The sequence below is a fragment of the Orycteropus afer genome, unplaced genomic scaffold (genome assembly GCF_000298275.1).
Source record: "Orycteropus afer afer isolate SDZICR_OR568_19922 unplaced genomic scaffold, OryAfe1.0 scaffold00056, whole genome shotgun sequence".
NCBI classification, from domain to species: domain Eukaryota; kingdom Metazoa; phylum Chordata; class Mammalia; order Tubulidentata; family Orycteropodidae; genus Orycteropus; species Orycteropus afer.
The window spans coordinates 7,945,421-7,972,874 of NW_006921643.1; the positions used below are offsets into that span (position 1 = coordinate 7,945,421).

A 27,454-nucleotide genomic window follows, 5' to 3' on the forward strand; every position below is an offset into this window, starting at 1 on the left:
TTTCTGTTCCTCCTCTACAGTAGAAGACCTCATTGGTTTTGTTCATACCATGTCCCTTGTATATAGCACAAATTAGGCACTAAATACATATTTGTTGAATGAATGAATTATAGCCTTTTGTTTCCAAAGTTTATTAACAGTGACCCACCCATCCTTTTGTGGATTCTCTTTAATCCAATCCCTGACCCAATCGCCCTCCCCACCCCAGAGCTTCAGTGTAGTCCCAGAATGCAGGACGTGGAGTAGGATGGACTGAAGATCATCCAGACCTCTGGCTTTCAAGCCTTTTATTTAATACAGTAAAACCACTATTTTAAAACCCCAAATCTCTCACAAAACCCCTATATATCAAATATATAAAGCAAGAGCTGTTCTTGTTTTGGGAAAATATGTGAGGCTTACAAGTCTGAGACACACAGTTTGACATTCACTATTCTCCTTATCTCAGTTATCTCATAGTAAATGAGCTGAAGCCTAGAGAAGGGCCATGAACTGTCCTGGGACACAGCCTCCTGAACCCTCAGTCTAGTGCTCCTTCCACAGCAACACAGTGGATTCTGGAGTCTTTCCAGCCAGGGCAGAGGAAGCTCCCAGCAATGTCTTTCATGGTAGGAGCTGGGGTTTTCTGTCTCCTGAGTACCTACCCTCTCAGACTGTTGGTCCTAGGGTCATGTAAGGGGCTGGCTGGAGGATGGACTGGAAGAGCAAGGAGGTTGGGTGGGGAAGCTGGGTGTCTGTGTGGGAAGGCCAGTGGGGCTGGGGGGCTGAGGGCTGGAGGGCTGGGAGCAGTTGCCAAGGCCTGTGGTGGTTTCTCCCTTTCTCAGGATGAGGTTGCTGAGCTCCTGGAGCAGCTGCTCCTCCAGGGACCCATGTGCCTGGGGGCTGCTCTTTGAAGGAGGACCAGGAGGGGGCTCAGGCGGTCTCTCTACCCAGCCCAGGGTGCCTGCCTTGGAAAGAAGGGGTTGATCAAAGGATCTCTGGCTGATGAGGGTCTCTGTCTTTGCTGTACAGTCCTGTGTGGTGGAAGAGGTAGAGGCGTCCTTTGTCAGCTCAGGAAAGGCCCCCACTTCCTCGTACACTGGCTCCTCATACACAGGCTCTTCCAGTTCCTCTTGCTCTTCCACAGACCCCTGGGGTGACTTCATCGGCTGCATGGGTATGGGGCGGCAGGAGGTGGGCATAGAGTTAAAGTTACTGGATCATTAATCACTAACATTAATTGAATGCTTCTGGGTCAGACACTGAAAAATATTTTGCATGTATGCTATTCATAGAACCCTGGGTGGTGGGCTATATTGCAAATTAGTGAACGAGACTCACAGGGTTTCAATAAATTGTCCAAGATCACACTGTGAATAAATGGTAGAGGAGGGGCTTAAACCCACTTAGCCATTTTTCTTCTACTTCTCAGATCTCATGACGACTCCTCCCTTTCCTCACCATAACCTATTCTCCCTCATTTTCCTCATTCTGGCCTCAACTTTATCTGTCTCTTACTCTCTCTATCTCTCTTTCTGTGTCACACACACACACACACACACACCATGTCCTGAAGGATCCTTCCAGGCCTGCATCAGGACAAATACAGAGAGCACACCCAGGATCAGGTAGCACAGAGGAACAGATGGCCTACAGGCACACAGCTGGTGCAGTCACAGTACTCACAAAGAACATGGACAGGGTCCTCCGGTTGTGTAGTCGCCGCTGGGCACAGGTGGAGTGGGAATAGTTGGAGGGAGAGACACAGAGACACAATGAGGCATAGCAACAGGAGGGAGGGGTGGGGGGTGGAAGGGCACAGTGAGCAGAGGGGGCACCAGGCTGGCAGCCACACCATTCCCTGATGCAATGGGCAGGAAGGGGTTGGGACAGGCTCGGGCCTTACCAGAGTCTGATTGGCAGAGAGGAGGGTGGCTCCACTGTCATCCCCACGGATGGGCAACAAGGGCATAGTGCCAAACTTCTGACGGGCAAGGTCAGAGGAGGAACGGCGTCGTAAGACGACTGGCTGCTGATCATCATACTGGTGAGAGGGTGAGGGGTTGGCACAGATGGGCAAGGGGGGAACTGAAGGGTACAGCCAGGCCCCGGGGACCACAGGTCCAGCCCTCAGCCTCCTCCTTCCCCTCACCTGGGCTTTGAGGATGCTGGTAGTCCAGTCCCACATCTCATCCTCATCAGTGCAGGACAGGTAGCTAGAGGTGATCAGAGGGGTTAAGGGGAGGGGACGAGTCACAGCTATAGGGATAGAGGCGGTAAAGAGGGATGAGATGGAGGACAGGGTACAGGGTTGGGCCAGAGGAGAAGCTAGACTATTTGGGGAGGAGGACTCACAGGTGCATCTTCTCCAGTATCAATGTGAAGCCCCACCTAGGAGCAAAGGAGAACAGTTATCCAGTGATCAGCAAGGTCAGAGAGGTGGTAGCAGGAAGGGCCTAGAATGGGCTGGGTAAGAAAACTCACAGTGTTGGAGGCTTTAACTTCTTGCGGATTCCCAGGTAGACCTTGGCACCTTCCAAAGCCCACTCTCGTTCTGGTTTAGAGCTCTGAGAATGTGAACAGAGTCAGTGAGGTTCAGAGGTGAGAGGAAGATCATGGTTAATGAGGTCAAGAAGGCATAGAGTTCTTCTATTATAGCATGCATGAAATTGGAAGATATTATGCTGAATGAAGTATCAACCACAAAAGGACAAATACTGTATGATCTCACTATTATAAAAAGACCAGAATAGGTATACATACTGAAAACAACATTTACTAGTAGCTACCAAGAATAGGTGGAGGTAGGGGAGGAAATCATTCTCTAAATAGTAGATATTTGTTATTTTGGGGATGGGAAATATAACACCAAATGTGGGTGAAGTGTGCACAGCTGTACCAAGGTAAATGATGTCACTAAGAAGTATGCAGGAAAAAAAAGGACCTTTTTGATTCTTCCACATCCTACTTTGGCAAGTAGCAACTGGGATCTTAAAAGCTTGCAAGCAGCCATCTAGATGCAACAGTGGGTCTCTCCTCGTCCAGAGCAAAGAATGAAGAAAACCAAAGATGCATGGAAACAATTAGTCCAAAGGAGTGGTACACCATGCAGTCCTCAGCCTATATGACTATGAGACCAGAAGAACCAGATGGTGCCTGACTACCACTGTCAACAACTTGGAGGGGGATCTATGTAGATCCCGGATAGAGTGGAAGAACAATGTGGATCAAAACTCAAAATCATTTAAAAAAAAAAAAAAAAAAGGGGACTAGGTTTGCCGGTCTGATAGAGCTTGATGGAACCCCTGAGACTATGCCCCAACGGCCCTTCAGGTCTGGAATTGAACCCACTTCTGTGGCTTCCAGCCAAACAAAAGACAGGCATATGAGCTTAACATTTACATAAGGTAGATACACTCCATGAAGAGATCAATCATGGGAGAATAGAAGGGCTATGTATGCACAGGGAGACAACTCAGGGGGGCAGGAGTGCATGGGAGGGAAGGACACAGGGAAGAGGTGGCTATGGGGAGGAAGTGGGAGGAGAGCTGTTGCACTGTGGGAGATTGCAGTCTATGTCATGAGACAAAGTGTATGTGAGCTGCTGTATGGAAGATGAATTTGCTCTGTAAACTTTCACCCAAATCACACACAAAAAAAGATGTTTTTGGTATATGCTGGGACATACACAATGATGCAACAACAACTAAATAAGAGTAATGTGTATGCTTTATAAATATGAATGTATACAAGTGTTTAATTATACATGTGTTTATATAGGGTGCCCACACCTACAGATGTACTGAGGCAGTCTTTGCAGAAGTAAATTGCCCAGTCTTGCTTCCACAGAGTGGCTGGTTGGCTTGAACTACCAACCTTCTGGTTAGCAGTTAGATGCCTTAGTCACTGTGCTACCAGAGCTCCTTACATATGCATATATACTCATATATATAGTAAAGCACACAGGGGCACAAACAGTATTTAAACACCTTACAGGATTGGTTTAAGGGTTCTGAAGGGTTTGGACCATAGTCTCATGGGACAACTTGGTCAACTGGCATAATATAGTACGTAATGTTTACGTTCTACACCCTAGCACTGGGCTCTTAAAAGCTTGCATGCAGCTATCTAAGAACAACTATTGGTCTCTACACATCTGGAGTGAAAGAGAAGGAAACCAAAGACTTAAGAGAAAAAACCAGTCCATGAGACTAGTAGTCTACATAAACCACAATGTCATTTTCTCTGAGACCAGAAGAACTAGCTGGTGCTTGGCTACCACTACCTACCATTCTGATCAGGAACATAATAGAAGGACCCTGAGAGAATGGGAGCAAAATGTGGACCAGAACTCAAATTCTTTAAAAAGTCCAGATTTATTGGACAAGTTGAGACGAGGACTCCTGAGACTACTGGCCTGAGATAACCCTTTATACATTGAACCAAATCTATTCCATGAGTCATCTTTTAGCTAAGTAACAGATTGGCTCATAAAATAAATAATGTCATCTATGAATACTGTGTCCCTTTAAGACATCATCTATATGAAACCAAACGGTCAACACTTACTCTGAAGCAAAGACAAGAAGGCAAGGGGGCAGCAAAACCAGGAAAGGGAACAACCAGAACAAAAACAATGAGAAAATTGACACACTGGGTAAAATATAACCAGTATCACTGAACAAATTGTGTAGAAATTATTAAATGGGAACCTAATTTACTGTGTAAACTTTAATTGAAAACACAATAAAATATTTTAAAAAATGAAACTCTGGGTTGGTGAATCATGGGTTGTGTGATCACAAGGTCAGAGGTGAAGGAGTCAGGGAAGTAATGAGACTGATGAGCGTATAGGCTATGGGATCAGAGGGTCAGTGCAGTCAGGACTCCTCCCATATAGCCACCCAGCATTCCATTCTCTTTGTCCAGGGCTTCACCTTCTTCTCCTTAAGCAGCAGGAGGCAGCGGCCACGCAACAGGAAGAATCTCTCCTGAAAGCGGCTTCCCAGCAATCGGGGTGGCTCCTCACGGCACCGCAACAGCCCTACCCGTGGACTCTCACGCCGGGTACCTGGGCACAGGTGGGAAATGGCAGTGCTTGGTGAAAAGGCCTGAGAGAGAGAGGCCTGTGGGATCCTGGGCTGAGGAAGGATGCTCACCTGTGAAGAGGCAGCCGGCCTGGGCAAGGGAAACTTTTCGCAAGAGCAGGGAAGCTGAGCAGGGCTCCGGGAGCTGGCACCATTGCAGGGCCTGCTCTAGGACCTTTTCCTTGGGGTGCAGTGGCCGCTCTAATGGGTGAGGTGGAGATGAGTATCAACCAGAAACCCACTCACAGCCTAGAGCCCCCAACCTGTCTCCTAGTTAGTTTATCTCTTTCATTCACCTGTTCAACGATCCAGCTAAAGACATTTATTTTAGCACTAACTCTAAGCCAGGTAGTTCTGGTAGCATAGTGCCTAAGGCACTTGACTGCTAACCAGAAGCCTGGTGGTTCAAACCCACCAGCCACTCCTCAGAAGGAAGGTTGGGCAATCTACTTCCTTAGTGATACCGCCTCGGAAACCCAAGGGGGGTCGCTATGAGTCGGGGCCAACTCGACAGCATATAACAACAACAACAACTAAGCCAGGTACTGGACTGGCCCTGGGCAGACAGTGGTGAACACAATGCACATGATTCCTGTTCTCACAAAGCCCACAGCCTAGTGAAGGGGAAGATAGTAAACAGGTAAGCAAACAAAAATAAATGCAGATAAATAACTGCTTTGAAAGAAACAAGAAGCTGAGTGAGAGAAGGTAGCAGGGAAGCCGCTGAGATGGAGTAATCAGGGAAAGCCTTTCAGATGTGGCATTTGAAGGTGAGCCCCACAGACCTGAAAGATTGAGACGAGCAAGCCATAATACGATCAGAGGGAAGAAGTCTTCAGGCACGGCAAAAATGTAAGAACAGAGAACAGGAAAGATGTGTTTGGGGAACTATGGCTAAAGCAGAGAAGATAAAAATAAGAGAACCAGTGATGTGAGATAAGGTCTAAGAAATTGGAGGGCGAAAGGAGAGTGGCAGATATTCAGAGCCTTATAAGTCATGGTAAAAAGTTTGGATTCTATTTTAAGTTCAATGTGAAGCCACTGGGGGGTTTTAACCATGGGAATGGCTTGACCTGGTTTTTGCTTGAGATGTGCATCTGGCTGCTCTGTAGAAAATGGATTGCAGGAACACAAGAATGGAACACTGTCTAGCTACCTTCTGGGGCCATACATTTTAGTGGTACATGTAGAGGGACAAAGATAGAACGGTCACTTTGGCTAGGGTGGTGATGGAAGTGGAGATGGAGAGAAGTGATAAATTCAAATTGAACTGACAGGATTAGTTGGTGAGTTTGGTATGAAGATGAAGGAATGGGAGAAGTCACAAAGAACTCCATGTTTCTGGCTTTAATAACTGGATGGATGGTGGTGCCTTTTACTGAGTTGGCAAAAAAACTCAAGGAAATGGCTTGGGTTTTTTGGTAGGGGAGGGAGTTTGGAATCAAGTTTGGTCTGAGATTGCTTATGAGACATACAAGTGAAGATGTCAAGTGTGCAGCTGGATATGAGTCTGCAGGTCAGAAGAGAGGTCTGGGACAGAGGTAAAAATGTGAGTGTCGGGTTATTTATGCCATTTAAAGCTATGAGACAGGAGACCTGGTGGTAGAGTGGTTAAGCACTTGGCTAGTGGTTTGAACCCACTGGCTGCTCCTTGGGAGAAAGATGAGGCAGTCCACTTCTATAAAGATTTACAGCCTTGGAAACCCTATGGGGCAGTTCTACTCTGTCCTACAGGGTTGCTATGAGTCGGAATTGACTCAATAGCAGTGGGTAGAAAGCTATGAGAATGGATGAACTCATCCAAGGGGAAACAGAGAAGCTAAAAGGGCTCAGGATTGAGTCCAGGGTCTCTCCAACATTTGAACTCTGGGCAAAGGAGGAGGAGAATCCTCCTTTGACCTAGAAGGGAAGCCAAGGACTTCTGGGGTTCACTTAAAACCAAAAGAGAAGATGATTGAGAAAGAGAGAGTGGATCAGTGGTATTGAATGTCCCCTCAAATGGATGAGGACAGGATCCACTGTATTTGGCAACAAAGAAGTTATTGGTGACCTTGACTATACATACACATACACACATGCGTGCACACACACACACAGAGTTATACTCACCAAGCTCCCCATGCTCAAGAATTTCAAATGTCACCCACAAGTCTGTCCCAGCTGCTGTCCCCCTCATCTCCAGTACCTGGTTAGTCAGCTCCTCAGCAGTCAGTGTTGGGGACACCTATGGTCAGGGCAAGAGCATGCTGGTCAGGCCATTGTCTCTGCCCCTCACCATTCTCTCATCTCCTCCAGTCCCTTCAGGACTAACCTTCAGGGTGACACAGTTGTCTGGGAGCTGATGCTCTATATAAACCTCCATGATGAGGTCTCCAGCCTGGGACAACTGAGGGGAGTAAAGAAGCCAGGAGGACACAAGAGGATGCAGAAGATCAAGGTCAAGAAAAAAAGAAAAAGATCAAGGTCAGAAGCTTTCCCATGTTGCCTCATGAGCATGTCCCCCCACAAGGATCTCCTTCCACCTCCCACTGTCAACATCCTTCAAGGCCTTAAAAGGGAAAACAGGGTTGGAGGAGCTGCATCTTTAGGCTGCATACAGTGCTTCTGAGGTAGTACTGCACAGTGGTTGTAAGGGCAAGTTTGGAGTCAGCCTGTCTGAGTTTCAACACTGCCACTCATAATAGTATGACCTTGAATAACTGACTGTAAGCCTAGGTTTCTTTATTTGGAAAAATGGGACTACCAACTTTATACAGTTTTGTGATGCTAAAATAAGATTAAAGGTGCATGGAATATAACAAGTCCTCGGTCAATGTTTCCTATTATATTTATTATTTGTTATTATTTTCACTTCATACAATTGACTCTTCCAGGGATCCCTTGCACTTTGTGGTGGGTGCTTTGCCACCATTTTGTCCAGTCTTCCTTCTGCGGAGTGGCTGGTGGGTTTGAACCACCAGCCTTTTGGTTAGCAGTCAAATGCCTTAGGCTCTACGCCACCATTTTTTAATGAAGAATCATCATGGTGGACTGAATAGAGAGAACCCTAACCCCAACCCCAACCACAGCATTCTCTTTCTTGGATTTCCTGTGTCCCAGACAGCTGAAGGCCAATGCCCTGAGGGCAGTTTGAAGTGGAAGCAACCTCAACTGGGCAGAAAATCAGCTTCCTATCTTGCCACCAGTGGTCAGGACAAGTTACCTGCACATCCTTCCAGGTGGTGATAAGACTGACCTCCAAGTCAATTTGAGCTACCTGGTCAGAGTCAATCTGTGGAAGAGTCAAAAGATAGTGTAAGAGGTGGGTGCTGGGAAAGGAGAGAAGCAGGGGGAGAGCTGCAAGACTCAAAGACTCAAAAACGACTTGTATGAGAAGGTTAAAGGTCAGAAGAGTTAAGAACCAATGGAGTTATGTTAGGATCAATGTTATGAGACAGAGGATCCCAGGGCTCTGGGAGATGGTTCCTGATGCAGAGGTCTTCACATAGCTAGTGCCAGGAGCTTATTGGGGTGAGCAGGATCTAGACTCTCTGGGTCCTGCAGGGGAAGGGGCAGAGGGGCTGCAGGTCAGGGGTCCAGAGAGCCTCACATCAAAGACAGAGACGTAGCCATCGATGAGCTCCTGTAGCACCCGGACCTCGTGCTCCCCCCGGCCATCTGTCTGGAACACGCTGGGCGCAAACAGCAGGGCCAGATTCCGTGTGCACATCTGGTTTAGAGCTGCACACTTCTGCACCCTGCAGAGAGGTGTGAGGGTCACTAGGAGTGCAGCTTGCACTCTCACCTACTCTTCCATGCATCCATATATTCATTCACTCAGCAAAAATTTATTGAGCCCCTACTGTATGCCAGGCCGTGGGCTAAGTGCTTTGAATATACAATATTGGCCTCAAGGGGCTCTCAGTCTAGGGGAGAGATAGAAAAGGGAATTATAAAAATAGAAGGGGTCAGCAACCTTTACAAAGCGACAGAGTAAACACTTGTGGCTTGCACACCGTACAGTGTCTGTTGCAACTCAACTCTGCTGTTGTAGTGTAAAAGGAGACATAGATAAGTCACACATGAATGGGTGTGGTCATGTTGCAGTACAACTTTTCTACAAAAACAGGCAACAGGCTGGATTTGGCCCATAGGCAGTAGTTTGCTAATCCTGAGAACGTAGTGTAATCAGTACAACATCGTCAAGGGCTCACCCCAACATCATATAAAGTCCATCTCCCTAGTATATTGATGAAGGTAGATCTCCATCTTATTCATCTTTGTGTTTCCTGCATCTAACCCTTTAGCTGGCATAGAATAGTCAAACAAAATAATATCGATTGCTAGCCATGTCTGAAGGCTTACTACATGCCAGATGTGTACTAAGAATTTTATAAGGATTCACATTAGATGGATCCTGATAGAAAAAGAGGAAAATATGGAACAGAACTTGAAATTTTCAAAAAAATCCAGACTTAATGGACCCAGTAAAACAGGAGGAATCTGTGAGACTACTGAGCCTTGAACTGAAACAATCCCCTCAAGTCACCTTTTAGCTAAATAGCAGTTAGTTCATAAAGTAATGAGTATCACCCTGGAGCACTGTGCTTTCTTAGAAAAAAACATCTATATGAGACCAAATGGTCAACAAATACTCTAAAGCATAGACAAGATTGAGGAGTTGTGAGACTAGGTTGATGGGAATGGAACAACTAGAACTGAAACAATGTGACTGTTGATACAACTTGAAGAATGTAAACAGTGTCACTGAACTGTAGGGGGAGAAATTGGTGATTGGGAACCTGCTTCACTGTACACTTCCACTGATAATATGATGACATATTGCTTAAAAAAAAGAAAAAAAAGAATTTTACAAGGGTTATCTCATTTAACCCTCATATAACCTATGATGTAGACACTGCTGATTTCATCACCTTCCTTTTGCAATGAGGAAACAGATCTAGAGAGAGCAAATAACTTACCCACAGTCACACAGCTAGAATGTTGGAACCAGATTAAAGCCTAGGTCTGTTTGTCTGACCCTAAAGTCTGTGCCATGAACCTCTGTGCTATAGCCCTTCACCTAACAACTGTCTGTGGAATGAATGAATGAAGGTAAGTGGGGTGTCAGACCAAGGTGACATGGGGTCTGTTAGGGGACCTTCAGGGCATCTGGCCATACTGACCGATAGAGATGTCCAATGAGTGTGGCCAGTGTGCGGCGGTTGACCCGCGGCAGGCAGCCAATCACTTCTTTGTATTTCTCCAGGCGCTGATTCTTCTGGGGCAGCTCTGGAAATGGGATAGAAGAGAGTTGGGAAGGATCAGGGTAGGAAGAATGAAGGGCAGGGTGGACAGTTTCTTAGAAAAATAAGCCCAGGATGGCTACATGTCTGTCCCCTCCCTACCTTGCCCTGAGCCAATCCCTGGGTGATCCTCCAGAGTGGGGATGCCTTGGAAGGGGCTGCCCAATCGAGTCTCATGGATTCTGGGGTGGGGTGGGGGGCTCCTGGTTGGGCCTTGGTGACCCGTGAGGAGTTCTCAGGGATCTAGAGAGAGTACCGGCAGCCTCCCTCCAGCGAGGCAGCAAGCGTGCAGAAGTCACAGGGTCATCGAGCTCACGAAAGAAGCGTTTGAGCGTGTCTGTGACATCCTCCACAAAGTGCTCCCCTGGTCGGAGCTTCACTGACCGGGCATCCCGCCGGAACTCAGCCAGGAGCCGCAGGCTTCGGGCACGGGCACCCCCTTTCCGGTACACACCCTCCAGCCGGAGCCCTGAGAACAACCAACGTCTCTGCTCACCACTGCCCAAAGACTTACCGTCTCCCACCCAGCATCAGCATCTCTGGGGGAAACGGGGTAGGGAGGCCAGATGGGAGGAAATCTGTGCCTCAGTGGTCGTGCTTCTCAGGTCCCTGCTTGAGTTCATATCCTCAGAGGCCCTTCCTGACCATACCAACACAAATAGCATCATCTATCTCCTTGCCATTTTTACTTTTAAATAGCACTCTCTGAAACACATTATTTGTTTTCTTATTGTTCATCTTTCTCATTAGTCTATAAACTTCATGGGATCTTTGCTTATTCACTACCAGAACCCCAGTATCTGGCTCATGGTAGCTGCTCAATAAATATTTATTGAATGATAAAGAATGGAGATGCAGGAACCATGAGGGCCAAGTGTGAACCTCCATACTCCCCAGGGTTTATTCATTGAGCCTTGGACCTAATCCCCACTTTGAACACAAGCGAGACTGAGAAGACGGAAGAGGTCTAGTGGGCGGGGGAAGTCAATGAATGGAGAATGTCATTGGCCTCTGCATTATCTGTGGTCCACGGCTGCTAAAAGAACTAACAAATCTGTTCTGGAAGAAGTGCAGCTGGGATGCTCCTTGGAAGTGAGAATGGCCAGACTTCATCTCACCTACTTTGGTCATGTTGTAAGAAGGGACCATTCCCTGGAAAAGGATATCATGCTTGGTAAAGTGGAGGGTCAACAAGAAAGGGGGAGGCCCTCAACAAGATGGATTGACACAGTGGCTACAATGATGGCTCAAGTACAGCAAGGATCGTGGGGCTGGCAGGGACCAGGCAGTGTTTTGTTCTACTGTACAAAAGATTGCTGTGAGTCAGAGATGACTTGATGGCACCTAATAACAACAACATGGCTGGAAAGTACAACTATTTGTTAGTTCATGGATGTGCCTTTCTTTTTCTTTACTGCCCTCCTTAGTTTTCTGTGAATCTTCCTTCTAAACAGTCCAGCCTTCTAAAGGGCATTTATAGGTGAACTAGATTTTAATTGGTTCTTGCTGGAGAATAAAGCAGAGGCCAAAAACGCAAGAGGATAAGGAGTTCTGGAGACCACTTGCATAGCTGACTCTTTACGCCTAGAAAACCTCCCACTCAGAATAATTTTTCTCAGACCTTCAGAGATTTTGCTGTATGGCTTGGTGCATGCTTCATAGCGGTCCCCCTTTTATGTTCCATGATTCCATATCCCCAGCCACATTCCCAATGCCACTCTTACTCCCCATGGCAACACCCCAGTAATAGCCATCACTGAGTACTTCCTATATGCCAGGCCCTGCACCAAATGTTTTACATGCATTATTTCACTGAAGTGTCACAACCAACCTGGAAAATGAGGACTGTTAGTATCTGTTACAGATGAGGGAACTAAGGCTCAGAAAGGCAAAGCAGCTTGCCAAGAGGCATACAGTTGGTGGCAGCCGCAGTCTCTAAAGACAAAGCTCTCCCGGGCTGATTGCACCCACTGGCTGCACTTATATTCCCCATCCCCCCATTAGCTCAGTATCAGTCATTGTCCACTCACCATGTTGGGTGACAAAACTGATGCAGGCATCCACAATGATGGGGATGTCACCTCGGCTCATCTGCTGCTCTTGCAACCCCGTGCCGCCTCCACCAGCTGCCCCGCCAATGGCTGTGTTCCATGCTGAGAAGTCCAGCCGGCCTTCCCCCTGCAGATACAGGGTCCTGAGACCCCAGAGGCCTGAGTCAGAGCTACACTGAAAGGCCCACGAACACAGTAACCAGACTTCCTGGAGCTTCCAGCAGGGGGCAGCAACACCCAACCCAGACAGGTCCCCTGAACTGAGGGAAGCAATTTTGAGGAAGCAGGCAGTAGTCCAGCAGGCCCAGGTGGAGGGTATGGGTTCTAGATAGGCAGATGGGGTGCCAAGGATAGGAGAGCATTTACCTTCCTGTCTCTACCAGGACCAAATGCTCCTTCTTGTCTGGGGTGTCAGCTGCAGAGACTACACCTGGAAGGAGAATCATCAGACATTATCATCATTCATTGTGTACATCATAATCATGACTATTTATTAAATGCTTAAGGTATGTAGGTGGCAGACTGGGAGAAGCCTTACAATGTTGCATTTAATCCTGTGAGTTATATAATGATATAATCCTCATTTTACAGGTGATACACTGACATTCAGGAGCTCTGGTAGCATAGTGCCTAAGGCACTTGACTGCTAACCAGAAGGCTGGCAGTTCAAACCCATCAGCCACTCCTCGGAAGGAAGGTTGGGCAATCTACTTTCATAGTGATACTGCCTCGGCAACCCAAGGAAGGGTTGCTATGAGTTGGGGCTGGCTCGACGGCACATAACAACAACAACACTGACATTCAGAAAGGTTGAGTAACTTGCCTCTGTTTTTTTTTTTAAAAAAAAAAACTAAACCTACTATTATTGAGTTGATTCTGACTCATAGCGACCCCCACTGGGTTTCTGAGGTGGTAAATCTTTCCAGAAGTAGATTGACCAGTCTTCCTTCTGCAGAGTGGCTGGTGGGTTTGAACCTCCAACTCTCTGGTTAGCAGTCAAATGCCTTAGGCACTGTTAAACTTACTATAAAGTGGCAAATCTGGGCTCAAATGCAGGTGTCTTATCTCCAAAGCCATAAGACAGTATCCTACACTATTTCTCTGTTAGGAGAAAGAACAGTGAGGTATCAGTCCTCTCTCCCAGTTTCCAGCCCCCAGCAAACAAGTGACTCCAAATGATAATAATAACATTTATAACATGTGACATTTATTGAACACTTACAAGATGCCTCCTGCCAGGATCTGTGATAAGTGTTTTACATGTATTACACCTTATTAGAACCTCAGTGAAAGCATTTGTCTGCTAACCAAAAGTCCATGGCTTGAACCCACCAGCCACTCCACAGAAGAAAGATTGGGCCGTATGGGCTTCCATAAAGTTTTACAGCCATGGAAACCCAGTGGAGACTGCTATGAGTTGGAATTGATTTGATGGCAGTGAGTTTAGTTTTTCTGATAACCCTCTGAATAAGGTCTTATTATTGAGCCCATTTTACAGATGAGGAAACTAAGGCACAGGGAGGTTAAATAACTTGTTTAAGGGCACACAACTAGAAAGTGATGGAAACTAAAAAAAGAAAAAAAACTCACTGCCGTCAACTCAATTCCAACTCACAATGACTCTGCAGGACAGAGTAGAACTGCCCCCTAGTGTTTCCAAGGCTATAATCTTTACAGAAGCAGATTGCCACACCTTTCTCCTGTGGAGCGGCTGTTGGGTTCAAACCACTGACCTTTCAAGTTAGCAGCTGAGTGCATAATCACTGTACCACCAGGGCTCCTCAGGGAGTTAGAGATGAGATCTAAATCTAGGTAGTTTGGCTCTAGAGCTTGTCCTCAAAACCACTATGTTATGCTGTTACCCATAAAACAAAAAACAAACCAGTTGCCATTGAGTCAGTTCTGACTCACGGCAACCCCATGTGGTTCAGAACAGACTGTGCCCCATACAGGTTTCAATGACTGTGACCTTTCACGAGTAGACTGACAGGGCTTTCCTCTGAGGCACTTCTGGATGGATTTGAACCACCAACCTTTTTAGCTAGTAGCTGACTGCTTAACCATTTGCACTATCCAGGGATTCCACTGTTTCCCATAGGGGCCCCCAATAGAAGAAGGTTCCCCTATCCCCCAAGGCACCCTTCATCCCTGCCCCACCCATGCTCACTGATCTCCTGTAGCCGTCGCAGATGCACCATGTCCTCAGGGGCTGGAGGTCCTGGACCCGGCGCTGGACACAGGAAGAGGTGGTCACCACGAAGGAGGCCGAACCCTGACAGCCAGAGGCCAGGGGCCAGGGCTGTGTGGGAGGGGGACCGCAGCCATAACCGGCCTAGTCGCAGCAGCCCAGGACCCAGCAGCTGGTGACAACTCAGAGGGGAGAACCACTGTGGGGGAGATTGGGGCATGGGAGAACAGGGAGGAAGGAGGATGTGGAAGAGATAAGGGGTGTGAGGAGAGAGATGAGAGTGAGAGGGACAGGGAAAGGCAGACAAAGATATAAAGAGAAAGCAGAAGAGAGAGAAGAATGAAAATGGAGAAAGAGCCAAAGAGGAGACATAAGGAGATGGAAAAAGGGAAGAAATTCAATTCAATCCAATTTGCTCCAACCAACTCAGATAAAACTCCTGTGTGGAAGCCTTGTGCCCTTAGCTGGGGAAGGGGGTAAGGAAGAACAGGTAGCCATGATGCTGTAACTGAGGAGTCTTGATGCCCTGGAAAATCCTACCACCCAGGGGCTGGGAAAAGGCTTCCTGGAGGAGGGGGAGTTTGAGGTAGGCCTTAAAATACTGCTTCTCAAACTAAAGCAGTGAAGGACCAAGATTTCTTTCTTTCTTTTTTTTAAATTCCAGTTCATCACTGACCAATACTTTCTTTAAAAGCAATGGAAATGCATTACTAGACAAGTGAAATCCGAAAACAAAGACATAAAATACAAGCTCCCAATTTTTATTACTAGATTCAATACATAAAATAACTTTGTCAAATTGCTCCACTGCAAACAAGTCAATTCTGACTCACAGCAACCCTTTCAGACAGGTAGAACTGCCCATAGGGTTTCCAAAGCTATAAATCTTTATGGAAGCAGACTGCTTCCTCTTTCTCCAGAGGGCTGGTGGGTTCGAACCTTTTGGTTAGCAGCCAAGTGCTTTAACTGCTGTGCCACCAGGCCTCCTCAAATTGCTATAAATGACACTATAGGCTCACTCTCGATTTCTGTATTTATGTTGTCACTGACCAAAACAAAAAATCCATGGCCCAGCACTGTGTAACAGCCTTCAGACCACACTTATGATAAAAAAAAAAAAAACCTCACTGCCATCGAGTCGAATGTGACTCATAGCGACCCCCACTGGGTTTCCAAGGCTGTAAATCTCTACAGAAGTAGATCACCCCATCTTCCTACCAAGAGCAGCTTATGGGTTTGATCCACTGGCCTTCTGGTTAGCAGCCAAATGCTTTATCCACTATGCCAGCACTGATTTTAAGGATGGGCTAGACTTTTGAAAAGTGTAGATGAAAAATAGGATGAGACTTAGACCTGACTGTGAGGATCATGATAGGGCCCTGCAAGGGGACAGGGACAATGCCTTGTTGTGAGGAGTTGTAGGTGAACCAGGGAATGGGAATCCCCAGGGATGAGTGTTTTCCTACAGGAGGGGTCAGATGCTGCAGAGACGACTTGGTGAGGTCAGAGAAAGACCCTCACAGTTTGGAAACAGGAAGTCACTGGGGACCTGCAGAATAGTAGCTGGGAAGAGAATGGCCAGAGTAAAGCAGCTGCAGGGGGTTGAGGAGGAACTGCAGGCTGCCAGAGTACACAGCTTTCTGAGTTGTCAGGAAGGGAAGGAGAGTGCCAGGGTGATGAGTTGAAAGTAGAGCAGGGCTGAGGGAAGAGCTCTTTTAGGATAAGAGAGATTGTCACCATCATCATCATTACTTCAGCACTCACATACTGAGGGCTTACTTTATGCCAGGCAGTGTGGGCCTCACATCTCATTTAATTATCAGCCTTAGAGATAGGTCTTTCACACCCACTCTACAGGTTTGGAAAAGGGCTCTGGTGGTAGAGTGCCTAAGGCATTTGACTGCTAACCAGAAGGCTGGAGGTCCAAACCCATGAGCCACTCCACAGAAGGAAGACTAGGCAATCTACCTCCATAAATATTTACCACTTTGGAAACCCAATGGAGGTTACTATAAGTCACAATCGACTTGATGGCAGTGGGTTTTTCTGTTTGCTCTACAGGTATGGAAAAGCTCATGAGGTCATTAGCTGTAGGACTCAAGTTCAAATGTGTCTGACTCCAGGGTCTGAACTTTTAATTCCAGGCAGAGGGTGCAGGATGGAGAGACTGGGTTATCCAAGAATGGTGACGCTGGGATATAAGAAGGCAGCTTTGTCCCTGAGCCTGCTGGAGTGAGGGTGGCAAGAATCAGAGGCAGCTTCTTGGTGAGAAGAGGCTATGGCACAGTGAGGACTAGGACATGAACTCTGAGATAGAGGCCTGGTTTTTGGTTTTGTGCTCTATGGCCTCCTAGGTCTGTGAACTTTACCAAGCAACTTTGTAACCTCTGAGCCTCAGTTTCCTTATACATAAAATACTCATAGTCCTTACCTCTGAGAGTTATTATAAATGAGATACTCAGTGGGCAGTGCTTAACATAGGGCCTGGCACAGAATAAGCAATCAATCAGCCTTAGCTGTTATGGGAAGTGGTGCGGGTTAGGGTAGGAATAAGAGGACAGAATGGCGGCAGGTGTGGCAGAGAAATCATGAGCTGTCAGGGAAAGGTCTCAACTGCCTCACCTTGCCCAAGGCACTCGTCCAGGCCTCCAGACTGTCTGCTCCATCTGTCCCAAAATGCTGGATCCTCCCCCCAGTAAGGATGAGCTCAAAGGAAAAGGGGAACCTGAAGAGAAAATGAGGTTAGGGAGGAAAAAGCAGGACAATGAGGGGGCTGTCAGGCCGGGAATTGAGAAGGGAAAAGGAGGAGCTCAGTGAGCATAGGGGACTGTTACCTGTCGAGGTCACCTGAGTCAGTAGGCGGGGGGTTCACGCCCAGACAGACAACATCCTGGGGCTGGATGAGGCTCAAGGGTTCAGGGCTGCTTTCTGACACAAACATTTCCAGAGCTGCTCCCAGTACACACCACAGTCGAGGGGGAGCTAAGGGGATGACAGACCATCAGAGGGCAGCAGACTTCTGATCCCACTGCCATAGTTTCTTCTTGTTGTTAGGTGCCATCGAGCTGATTTCGACTCATAGTGACCCCATGTGACAGAGTACAACAGCTCCATGGGGCTGTCTAGGCGGTAGTCGTTGTGGAAACAGATGGCCAGGTCTTTCTCCCACAGAGCTGCTGGGTGGCAGCCAACATTTTGGTTAGCAGCTAAATGCTTAACATTGTACCACCAGGGCTCCCATTCCCATTTATCAGGTATTTACTCTGTGCCAAGCCCTCTGCCTATGCATGATCCCATATTATCTTCACAACTCTATAATGTGTGTACTATTTATTATCAGCTGTATTTTGTACATGGGTAAACTGAGGCTCAAAGTTTGAGTAGCTAGTCCAAGTCACATAGGTAGGAAGTAGCACAGCCGGGATTTGGACCAGATAGTCTGATTTCAAAGCACAGCCTCTTACCTACCACCCAGTACTGCCACCTGGCATGGTCCCTCCATCACCACCAGCACCCAAGCCCACTCCAGTGTGTGGCTGCACCCTCCCATCTCAGTCCTGCCCTTCTTGCCCCTTTGTAGTGCACTCACACCCATCCTAGTTTCAGCCTCTGTCTCTTCCCATCCCCTGGCTCCCCCTTACCATCCCGGCCCCTGCGAGGGGGTGGGGGTCCAGCTTTGTGGCTGACGGGAGCACAGTACAGGAAGCTGCTGTAAGTGGCAGGCACCACTACCTCATTGTACACACCAGGGGAAGGGTCTGCAGGGGAGAAGGAAAGGTGGTCAGGTGAGGCCAGTGAGAAGGGATGGCCTGAGCCTCCTGGGAAAAGAGATTGAATAGAGGAAGACAATGGGACCCAGCTCCAATGGCAGTATGGCCAGGCAGAGCCCAGTGGGGGGTGGACCCTTTACTACCCAGACTGGAAAAAACGGAGGGTTTGAAGGGAGCCTCAGAGAATGGGCCATACTGCAAGTTCCTCAGCCCCTCATGGCCTGACCACTGGAGAGCAGCAGTGTAATGCTGACCATTTCTGTGAAAGATGGGACCTGATCTATGGGGTTGACTATGTCAGGTGTGGCCAGCACTAACACCTGGAACATCCAGAACCAACCCAGGCATTGGCCATCACTGGTCATCTCATGCCATCAGGAAACAGGCCCAGAAATCTGAGGGTTGGAAAGCGCCTCAGGCCAGGCCATTGTAGTGGGTAAATGATGGAATAACTGACCCCCCACCAAGAACCCAAGGCACAAGTCAGAGCTGAGAATTCCTGGGGGTGACAGAAGGCATTCAGGGGGATTACCTGGGGGTATGAGGCTAGGGAAGCTGCCATCCAGGGCTGAAGGGGACCAGGGCTCTTCCTCACCCTCAAAGGCCTCAACACAGAGGAGCTGGGCCATGCTCTTTAACAGGTTGGGTCCTGCCACAGCTGCACACAGTGCCTGCAGGGAGGGAAGGGGCTCTGTCAGCCTCCCACCCCCACCAGAGAGCCGTGGCAATGTCTTCCAATCACCAAACCAGCCTCCATCACCCACGTCTAGGCATTCCAACCCAGAGACCACTTCCCCCTTTCCATCAGACCCAACCTGTTCCTCCTACCTGGAGAAACTGGCTGTGATCTGGATAGTGAGGATGGGGCTTCCGGAAGAGACCCAAACGGTACTTTCGGGAAATGAATTCTCCCCGAGGGCCAGGGGATGCATCTGGATGCAGCCTCTCATTTGGGGATAATGCTCCTGCCCAGAAGCGGTTGGCACGGTCATTGCCCAGGACAATGAACAACTGCAGGATGATAAGGGGCAAAGGCAGGTGACAGGAACTCAAGAGTCCCCAGGCATTCCACTCCCCACCTGCCCTGGCCCCTGTGCAAGGCTGGAGCTAGGCCTTTTCTTGGATACTCCTCTTCATCCATCCCACCTTCCCTCTCTTCACCCCCTCACCTGCACTATCTCATTACTCCAGACACTTGTATCCAGCTTCAGGCTCTGCACCTTAGAGATCCCAGAACCCAAGGCTCGGTGCTGACCTGTCAGGGGGTGATGGGTATGTGCCATGGAGACCCTGGGCCCTCCTACCCCAGTCCCACTCCTGTTCCCCAATTCAGCTTGAGACCTCAGGCCTCACCTGCACATTGCTTGCAGATGACCACCCCCAGGTTGATGGCAGCCCAGTCTGGCTGGGAAGCCCCACAGTCTGCACAGTGCCGATTTGCCCGGTTGGACCAGATCTTCTCAGCCACCTCGTAGTCAGACAGGGTCTCAGTTACTGCTTCCTGCAGAGCGGCCGCCCAGCTCTGCCGAGCCCCCCCAGACTCGGCTGTGAAGCTGAGGGGTGGACAGCCAGTTCGTGGGCATGGACCCCCTCCCCCACTGTCTAATCTACTGGCCATTCCTGCAAAGCCACCATAGGCCACATCTTGGCCAACCCAGACCCTCCTGATACTCCTGTCCCTACGCTCCCATCAGTTTATGCCCACTGACATCCCACTAAGGAGGCCTCTGGTGCTCTGCACCCTTTGCCTCCCCCAAAAGTCTTTCTCCCAGCTATGCCTCTCGCCAGCCTGGGCCCCACCTGAAGCAGCGATGGGGTGTGAGCAGGTCGAAGCTGCGACTCTTGGTCTCCCGGACACTGCAGCCCTGCAGCTCAATGAAGCAGATCCCAATGCCCAGAGAGAAAGCCTGGTGGGGTAGGCACAGTGAGAAACCAGAACAGCTGCTAGCCAGGCCCCATGGTCCTGGTCCAACCCTCCTCACCTGCTCACTCTTGAACAGTGCCAGCTCTCCAGGGCTCAAGGCAGCAAACACCTTGGCCTTGTGTCCACGCAGCTCCAGCATGCCTGTGCGGAGGGGTCGGGGTGGCTGGGGGGGCCGGGGGTGGCCCAGAAGGCGCTGCTCCTTTAGGCAGGATTGTATCGTGTTGCACCATGTGTCCCGCTGAGCTGGTGGGGTGTGGGGGCAGGTCAGTGGGCTGTGTACTCACACCCCTCCCTCCCTCCTGCCCTGACCCAGAGGCCCTGGCCCTCACCCTCACTTTCTGTGCGGAATACAAACACCCTCTGGCCGGTGATGACCTGAAACTTGTTGTCCTTGTTGCTTCGAGTCATCTCAATGGCAGTCAAGGGGATTATGCCCTTGGGGAAGGGGTCCTGGAGGAAGAGCCCAAAGATCCATGGGGCCAGGAAATGAGCCATGTGCACTGATTTCTGGGTCCAGCACCAACTTTCATGAGCTCAGCTCTCAAATCCACAAGCAGTAGGTACAGTCAGATAATCTAGCTACTTTAAATGCTGACATCAGCCATGAGGCAACACCCCCACCATGAGCTTTCCTCTTTCCATCCTGAGCTCTCAGCCCTCCCTCTTCCTCTTCCTCGTCTCCATCCTTGACCCTACCTTGTCACTGCCAAAGTACATCAGACTCCTCCCGTTGAACTGCACAAAGCGTCTCTGGAAGACGTAGTTTCTGAAAAAGAGAAGGACTGAGGATCAGTGAGCGTTGGGGGTTGCATTCTGGGGCTGCTCATAGGGTCTGGAAGCATTTGGGACTCACTGCCCCTACCCCACTGCCTCTCAGCCTCCCTCTCCTCCCTTTTCTTCCAAGCAACCCCACCCCTGAGGGGAGAGCTTGTCCAGCCAGTTACTGAGCAGGGGCATGGGGGGGTCTGCTGTGGAGGAGTAGCTGGCATAGGGTGAAATGAGGTCATCACTGGTCTCCTCCACATCCAGGGTGGGCATCAAGAGGGTGGAGTCCCCAGGCAGCTCAAGGCTGGCATAGCCGACATCCTCCCGTGACTCCAGATCCTGCCTGCTGAGCCTTGTGAGGGCCAAGAAAGGGAGAGACAGACATGAGACGACCCCTAGCACTCTGGACACACTCTTTGTAACTTCTCCTCCCCTTCATGCAGCACCCAGGAGAATGTCTGGCAGGTAATGGACATGTTTTTCAGAGAAGGGAATAGGGAGGTTGGGAACCCAAAAGATTAACATGGAGCTTTTTCTCTGAGCATATTTAGATATTCTACTAGGAAAATTTCAGGCCCCCTCCTCTGCCATTAAGGAGCTCTGGTAGTATACTAGGTAAGGCATTTGGCTGCTAATCAGAAGGTCAGCAGTTCAAACCCACCAGCTGCTCTGTAGGAGGAAGATGAGGCAATCTACTTCTGTAAAGATTTACAGCCTTGGAAACCCAATGGGGATCACTATGAGTTGGAATTGACTCAATGGCAGTGGGTTTTGGGTCCTCTGCCATTAGTGTTATTTGGGTGGAAAGGTTGGGAAGGGTTGTGTGGATGGGTCTCTCTCTGTCATGGTTGCCCATTTCCATTCAATAAGTCTTATTGGTCCTTCCTTCACAAATTCCTTGGCCTTTTCTTCCTGGGCCAAACCCTGTCAGAGTGCACTGTAGTGATACACATTGCTTAACTGCTCACCTACTTCCATTCTTGCTTTCTCCCATAATCCATTCTCCCAGTGACTGCAGTGCTCTTTTTAAAACACAAATGTGATCACTTCTCCTTGCATGAAGTCTTCCAACAACTCTCTTTGCACTTAGAATAAAACCAAATTCCTTACCATGGACTATAAGGCCATGCACAATGAGACCCATGGCCACTCCACTGACTTCACTGGGTGCCACCCTCATCCTTACTTATTACAGTCCAGCCACATTCTCTTTCCTGTTTGAGCACACTGTTCCCTCTGTCTAGAACATGCTTTTCTGAGGGGCTTTGCTCATCTGTTGGGTCTTTACTTATGTCATCTGTTCAGAAAGACCTTTCTTAACCATGCTGAGTAAATTCCCCTATTATTTTCTATACTTTCCAGTGGCTCTCAGCCTTGGCAGTACAAAGTCACCTGGATGGGAAACTTAAAGATGTACTGCTTTATGGCCCCATCTCAGACCACTTAAGTTTGAAACTCTAGGGATGGGGGCCAAGCATCTGTATTTTTTTAAGGTACCCAGGTTGTGGCACAGCTAAGGTTAAGAACCACTAATCTACCCTATTTGTTTCCTACTTCACTGAGTAATTCCTACTTCATTGAAGCAATCAAGAGGAGAACGCGTGCAGACACCCAGCACCACATTTACCTGATTTCACCACACACTCTGCCTTCCTCCTATGACTAAAAACACTCCTGCCTAAAGCCAGTCCCTCCTTTCATGTACTTGATTCTATTCTCCCTCACCTACACAGGGACAGACACTGCTCTAGGATTTCTCCTCTCTCTTACATCAGCTAAATTTCCCTCTCTACTGAACCATTCCTATTCACCAACAAACATGCACAACATTCCAGCCTACAAAAAAAAACACATTTTTCTCAACTCCACTTCCATGATCAATTATCATCTCAATTCTCTGCTCTTCTTTGCAGAAAAACTCAAAAAACAATGTCTTCATTTTCTGTTTCCAACACTTTTTCTTCTATTCTCTCTTAAGCCCACTCCATCCAGACTGTAACCCCCACCACTCCACTGAGACTGCCTTTGTCAAGGTCCCCATCGATCTCCATGTTCCCAATTCCAGAAGTCACTTCTCAGTCCTCTCACACTTGACCTTTCAGCATTATTTGATCTCTGCCTCCTCCTCATATACTTTCTTCACTTGGTTCCTACGATACCACATTCTCCTGGTCTTCCTTCTATTTCACCTACCCCTTCTTTTCAGTCTGTTTTGCTGAAACAGTCTGTTTCTTTCTCTTCTCCCAAACTTTTACTTTTTTTCCCCAGAGTAAAAAAATATCTCCCAAATTTCTTGATAGTTGAGTACACTAGGGCTCTGATACTGGTTTCCTCTCTATCTATACTCATGCCGATATATAACCATCCATATGCTGACAACTCAAATTTAGATCTCCGGCTCAGCCCTCTCACCCAAACTCCAGATATATAGCCAGTAGTCTATTTGTCATCTCTTCTTGGATGTATAATATATACTTCAAATCAGCATGTCCAAAAACAAACTCCTGCTCCCACCTCTACTGTATGCAGAGTCTTAGCCTCCCAGGACATGGAAACTCCATGAGCTTTCTTTTCATTTGTTTATTTATTTGTTTTTATTTTGTTTAATTATTTATTTTATTTTAAGAGCTTGTTTTACATTCAATGTTACGTGTACATTTAGTTTCACTCCGCATTTACCATGTCCAACCCTAACCCAGTCTCCTCCTCTCCCTAGCCTGTAACCTTTCCCTCCATGAGCTTTCAATTGCTCAAACTGTCCGACAGAAGTCAATGCCAGCAACATGTATAATTTAAGATTTTCAAGTAGCCACATTAAGCAAAATAAAAAGAAACAGGTTAAGTGAATTTAACTATATGTTTTATTTAATCCAATACACTTACTCGTCACTTAGTGACTATCTCATTATCTGACATTTCATATTCATGACAATAGTTAAAAATCTACTATCTGACTATTCTGCACATTAACAACGTCTGGCAGCAACGAATACTGAGATGTGAAGTGAGAGTAATGCTGACTGATGGTTAAGGTTATGTGTGAACTTGGCTGGGCCATGATTCTCAGTGGTCTGGCAGTTATGTAATGATGTAATGTGGCAGTTATACAATGACGTAGTCATCATCCACTTTGCTATCTGATGTGCTCATCACACATTTTCATGTAATGCTGATTTCTGCATAATGACCTCATCTTTGAAACCTAAGCAAGTCAATAAATGAGCAGTGGGTGTTCTCTCAAATAATGACATTTCAGTAAGCAATCAATGTAAAAATGAAGATACTTTACATTGCTTTTTCATACTAAGCCTTTGAAATCTAGTGTATATTTCATACTTACAGCACATCTCAGTTCAGACTAGGCACATTGCACATGCTCAGTAGTCACATGTGGCCAGTGGCTGCTCCCCTGGACAACACAGGCAGACTAAAACTTTTGAAGTCATTCTTGACTGCTCTTTTTTCTCATACACCCCACATGCAATTTGACAGTTGACCTTCAAAATATAACCAAAACCCAACCACTTCTCACCACCTACACTGCAATCACTCTAGTCTGAGACCTCTCCCTTGGTCTCGCACCTCCTAACTGGTTTCTCTGCTACTTCTTTTGTCCCCAACAGACTATTCCCAACACAGCAATCAGAGGGATCCTTTTAAAATCTAAGTCAAAAACCCTCTAATGGCAAACATCCCTACCAGGTCCCACTTGATATGGTCCCCTTTTTCCTTACTAATGTTGTCATGTCGTACCACCCTCTTTCCCACTCTGCCCCAGCCACAATGGCCTTCTCACTGCTCCTGGATCCTCTATGCATGTGCCCTTCTTAAAGCCTCTGTTCTGATCATTCCTCCTGCTTGAAACATTCTTCCCCCAGATATCTTCATAGTAACTCCCACACCTCCTTCAACTTTTTGCTCAAATGTCATCCTTCTTGATGCTCTCACGACTCTAATGAAAAACTGCAGTCCTGCTGCCCCTTACCCTGTACTATTTTTCCCATGTTAACATCTTTTAACATACCATGTGACTGGTTTATTGTTTGTTAATTGGCAATCTCCCATAATGGCAAGGATTTCTGTCTAATTCATTGATCTATCCCAAGCATCTACAACAATATCTGATGTGTAATATGTGCTCAATAAATATTTGTTGGATGAAAGGATGAAAAGCATTTCTCCCAAGTTTTAATTATATATCCATTTGTTTGCTAACTTGTTTTATTTCCTCTCTGCCTTTCTGAGTCACAGGCTGTCCAAGGACAGGGCTATGTATCTTCAGTATCCTGTATCTTCAGTGGACACACCATGCACATTTGATGAATAATTGGATACATGGCTGCCGCCAGCTCAACCACTCCCCAAGCTTTCTTTCTCCCTTCCATCACCACCCTACTGAGCACTCACCTATGTTCAGCCCTGTCCTGACAGACACCTCTGCTGTCTCTTCTATCAGATGGCCCTGGGACTCCCACAGGCTGGACACCGTAGTACAGGCAACCGGGGTCCATGATGTGCACTAGTTGGGGAGCAGTGAGGGAGACAGAGGGAAGAGGAGTCAGGTTTGGTCCCCAAGAGTACTCTCCCCCAGCCCCTGATACCACCACCTACCTGTACCCGTTGTGGGCCTGAGGGCAGGTGTTGGGGCAGCTTTCTGGGAGCTGTCAGGGGTTCTGAGGGGAAAGGCCTATTGATTATCAAGGGAGAGAGGAGGAAGGACAAACCCTCATGCCTTGTTCCTCCTACTCCCTCACCACCCCACCCAGCCTGTTCCCAGTCCAGTATTGCATCCCCAGAAAGCCAACCCTACTCACATGTCCTGAGCTGCCTGTGACCTGCCTCTTAAGTCCAGGCCGAAGTAGATGGCATTGGACATCATCTCCATAGTATTCAAGGCTGATGGCTGCTCAGAGGAGGAAGTGGGGAGAGGCGGGGACCGTGGACTAGATTCTGGGATCCTGGAAACTTCTGGTCCCTGAAGAGCTAGGTTTGGCCCAGTTCTCTGGGTGGTGGCAGGACCACTGAGCCCACCAAACACTGTCCTGGGCTTGGGCACAGGCTTGAAGGTCTGGGCTTGGGGGTCCGGAGTGGAGGATGGCTCCATGGCACTATCTGATTGGGGATCCGGGGAGCCCTCTACAGCACCTGCCTGCAGCAGGCGCAGAATGCGTTTCCGGTGCCCTGTGGCACTGATGCCCAACTGCCTCAGCTCCTCGTGGCCCAGGCCCCAGGCTGCACCCACTGTAGCCAGGCCATGCTGCCGGAACGTGTCTGCATACTGCTCCAGGTGCACCGTGGCCAGCCACACAGCGATGTCCAGGTCCTGAGGGGCAGCCATGGGGGCTCAGGCCATTGCTGGGGGAAGGGGCAGGGGGAAGGGAGGGCTCAGGCTGAGAGTCCCCCTCCCTGCCCCAAAGTCTAAGGCTGGACAAGGGGTGCCAGACTTCAATATTCCTCCAATCAAAAATGCCCAAAGCCTGAGATATGGAGGCAGAGCCATCCCAGAACACAAGAAAAGGTTCTTGTAGGAGAATCCTTTCATTTGCAGATCAGGGAAGTGAGGGCCAGAGAGGGAACTGGTCTTGTACCAGGTTCACAGCAAGGCAGCAGTAGTCTTGGCTCCCAGGCTCCTGTCCCACCCTGAGTCTGGGTCAAAGCTCCACCCCTGCATTGCTGCACACCCAACTGAGGTAAGCATGGGACAAGATGCTAGAATGTGCGTGCGTGTGTGTGTGTGGTGTGTGTGTGTGTGTGTGTGTGAAAGAACAGGCCAGCAAGTTGGTGGGAGGAGGGGGCTATGATGTGTCCTGATCCAGATGTGGCATACTTGTGAAGAGAGGCAGTCTAGGTAGGAGGAAGGAGATGCACACCCCATTCCCACTGGCTTCCAGAGCTGAGATGCAGGCTTGGCCATCCTAATCCTGCTGTTTCCAGTTCCTCCTCCCCTTCCACCTATTGTCTCTGCTCAGACTTCCTTCCTGTCCCTCCAGCCCTGGCCGCCCCCACATCCTGCCTGCCCTGGTCAGGCTAACCAGAGAGCCCTAGACAGTCCCAATATGTGGAGTCTGGACCCTAGGCCAAGGGCAGCTGGAGATAGGGATGGGGGGAGAACTAGGCCAGAGTGATGCTTGGGGTGCTCTGTAGTCTTTGGTTCTTCCCCACTCTTACACCCATGGTGGCATGTACATGTGCACACATAGGAGTGCATACCCTGTGAAATGCCATGCCCTCATCTCTGCTTTGTCTGCATCTTCCTCCTTTCTGCCATGCTCTGGGCTCAGCTCCCTGGGGCTCTGGCCCACTTTACCCACCTCCCCCTGTCTATTCCCTGGACCCATCTCTGACTCTGTTGCCCCTGAATTTTGTCTCTGCCCTGTCCCTATCTCCATCCCACTCCTCTGTCTC

General features: G+C 48.4%; 1 protein-coding gene across 1 annotated transcript; it reads right to left on the bottom strand.

Moving 5' to 3' along the window:
* Positions 1 to 668: 668 nt before the first annotated feature.
* On the bottom strand, positions 669 to 26,387 carry ARAP3 (ArfGAP with RhoGAP domain, ankyrin repeat and PH domain 3). Its single transcript, XM_007939052.2, has 32 exons — positions 25,864 to 26,387; positions 25,661 to 25,722; positions 25,457 to 25,568; positions 21,198 to 21,401; positions 20,981 to 21,050; positions 20,614 to 20,734; positions 20,343 to 20,527; positions 20,161 to 20,267; positions 19,714 to 19,913; positions 19,530 to 19,615; positions 19,189 to 19,371; positions 18,893 to 19,031; positions 18,232 to 18,348; positions 17,425 to 17,572; positions 17,213 to 17,315; positions 14,570 to 14,789; positions 12,769 to 12,832; positions 12,382 to 12,545; positions 10,608 to 10,820; positions 10,232 to 10,337; positions 8,656 to 8,803; positions 8,269 to 8,337; positions 7,378 to 7,452; positions 7,176 to 7,290; positions 5,139 to 5,267; positions 4,917 to 5,050; positions 2,464 to 2,546; positions 2,335 to 2,370; positions 2,132 to 2,195; positions 1,886 to 2,023; positions 1,666 to 1,704; positions 669 to 1,148 (listed from the first exon to the last, which is right to left on the bottom strand). The coding sequence occupies exons 1-32, from the start codon at positions 26,385 to 26,387 to the stop codon at positions 669 to 671; spliced, it is 4,638 nt and encodes a 1,545-aa protein (XP_007937243.1).
* Between the last annotated feature and the right edge of the window lie 1,067 nt (positions 26,388 to 27,454).

Excerpts from the sequence above, each read along its gene's own strand:
- ARAP3 (XM_007939052.2), bottom strand. The coding sequence starts at position 26,387 with ATGGCTGCCCCTCAGGACCTGGACATCGCTGTGTGGCTGGCCACGGTG. Across the intron at positions 25,723-25,863 it reads TCACAGGCAGCTCAGGACAT|AACCCCTGACAGCTCCCAGA; the intron begins GTGAGTAGGGTT and ends CTTTCCCCTCAG. Across the intron at positions 18,349-18,892 it reads CCCTAGCCTCATACCCCCAG|ACCCTTCCCCTGGTGTGTAC; the intron begins GTAATCCCCCTG and ends TCTCCCCTGCAG.